Below are 2,242 nucleotides of genomic sequence, written 5' to 3' on the forward strand. Positions count from 1 at the left end.
GATCGTTGCCAGTGCCCCTGGACTGGCTTGTGCGAGTGGCACATAAAAGACACCATTTCGAGCGTGGCCGTTTTCGTGCGGGTGACACGTAAAAGCACCCACTACACTCTCTGAGTGGTTGGCGTTAGGAAGGGCATCCAGCTGTAGAAACTCTGCCAAATCAGACTGGAGCCTGGTGTTGCCATCCGGTTTCACCAGTCCTCAGTCAAATCGTCCAACCCATGCTAGCATGGAAAGCGGACGTTAAACGATGATGATGATGATGATGATTCTGTAAGTTTTTTTTCTTTTTCTTGGAACTGTTGTGTTCCATTTCTAACTTTAAACAATACAACAGATGATGATCTGAAAACAGCAGACTACTATTATGTTTCTTTGGATACTAATTCAAAGAACTAATTCCAAAGATTATAGGTAGTTACAAGCAACCGCTCTAGTATTGGTGCTATGATAAAATGCACCCAATGCACTCTGTAAAGTAACTGGTGTTAGGAAAACCACTTTACATGTAAAAACTATGTCAAAAATGGACTGTACAAGCAAAACATGGTTCCCTAACTAATCTAGGAGGGCAGGAACTTCAAATAAAAACTGACTAGATCCATGAAAACCTATCCAACCCAGTCCAGCATGAAAAGAAGACACAAAGTAATGATGATGATTAGGATACATATGTGTACATGTATAAGTATATATGAGTTTGACTTTGTGTATACTAGTATAAAATAATGTGGTGAGTTATGTTTCTTTACCGTTTCCTCCACAGCAAAAAGAAAAATATAAAGCTTAATTATTCAATTACTAATGACTGGTAAAATAAATTCTTGAACTGGTATGATCAATTAGAACCCCTTAAAAGGTGGCACCCCCAGCTTGACCACAGTCAAATTACTAAAACCAATGAAAAAAAAGAAAAGTGAAAATATTTGTTTACTTACACCTCCCAAACGGTTATGGGCATCTTTTTGTATTAAAAACCCTTTCACAGGCAAAACATAACCAGTATCTGGAAAATATGTAAACTGAACTTGAAAAATATTGTTGTCTTGAATTAAAGACATGTTACTGATTCCAGATGGATAAAAGACAGAAATAGGATTTGAACTCGGGCATACAACTAGATACTATAAGTATCTATTCTAGTTCTCTACCTCATTCTAATTTAATATACCTAAAATAAAGAAAAGAGAAAACTTACTTGGCACAAGTTGTAGAACAATTCTTTGAGGTTTCAAAAGTCTCTTCTTTGTAGCTCTTCTATTCTGCAGAGTAAACAAAACAAAACTTCCAAGTAAAATGAATTACCATATTTACTCAAGTACATTGTATTCTTGAATATAATGAAATCCTAACATTTTGATCCTCAAAAGTCAGTAACATATTTAATTCTCTTATCTATTTTTCTTTTACATTTGCATATAATGTTAACCCACAATTTTAGTTATTTCCTTTTAGTCAAGAGGGAAGGCTGTGCTCAGATCCTGTAGTGGGTCTTTGAAACTCATAGGAAGTAGGGATGAAGGTGTCCTGAAACCAAAGACCTGACCCAAATGCCTGCAATAGAGTGGATTCTACTAAAAGCATCCAAGGTACCAGTGGGGATATTAAATCATGCAATGGATTAAGTCTGTTACCTATGTAAGCCATCATGAGAATTGAACTCAGAACACAATGAGCCAGAACAAATACCACAAGGTATCAAATCTGACATTCTTACAGTTCTGCCAGTCCACCATCCTGGATTGGTACTTTTTGATCAAACCTTGAAGGATGAAATGTAAAGTTGACCTTGGTAGGATTTGAACTTAGATCTTAGAGAGTTGGAACAAATACCACAAGGCATTCATTATGATTCAAGTTCCCAGTTCAAAAGGAATGGATGGTGACAGTCATCAGAATCCATGCAAACAGTGAGACTGGATGATGATGATTCTATCTGAAACTCTAATGACTCTGCCAGTTTCCACTTAGATGTGTTGTATTAAATTTCCTTTATTATGCTTGAGTAAATAGGGTATTTATGCATATATATATATATATATCATCATCATCATCATCATCATCATCGTTTAACGTCCGCTTTCCATGCTAGCATGGGTTGGACGATTTGACTGAGGACTGGTGAAACCGGATGGCAACACCAGGCTCCAGTCTAATTTGGCAGAGTTTCTACAGCTGGATGCCCTTCCTAACGCCAACCACTCAGAGAGTGTAGTGGGTGCTTTTACGTGTCACCCGCACG

At 37.3% G+C, this 2,242-nt stretch overlaps 1 protein-coding gene across 1 annotated transcript in view; it reads right to left on the bottom strand.

The window, feature by feature from the left end:
* LOC106884406 (integrin beta-2) overlaps positions 1-2,242 on the bottom strand; it is a 41,893-nt gene that overhangs the window by 21,564 nt on the left and 18,087 nt on the right. Inside the window, exons 5-6 of the mRNA XM_014935769.2 lie at positions 1,199-1,262; positions 939-1,006 (exon numbers count right to left, since the gene is read on the bottom strand). Of these exons, the coding sequence (XP_014791255.1) occupies positions 939-1,006; positions 1,199-1,262 (132 nt within the window). The remainder of the gene's footprint in view (positions 1-938; positions 1,007-1,198; positions 1,263-2,242) is intronic.

The sequence above is a fragment of the Octopus bimaculoides genome, chromosome 1, assembly GCF_001194135.2.
Source record: "Octopus bimaculoides isolate UCB-OBI-ISO-001 chromosome 1, ASM119413v2, whole genome shotgun sequence".
Lineage (NCBI taxonomy): Eukaryota > Metazoa > Mollusca > Cephalopoda > Octopoda > Octopodidae > Octopus > Octopus bimaculoides.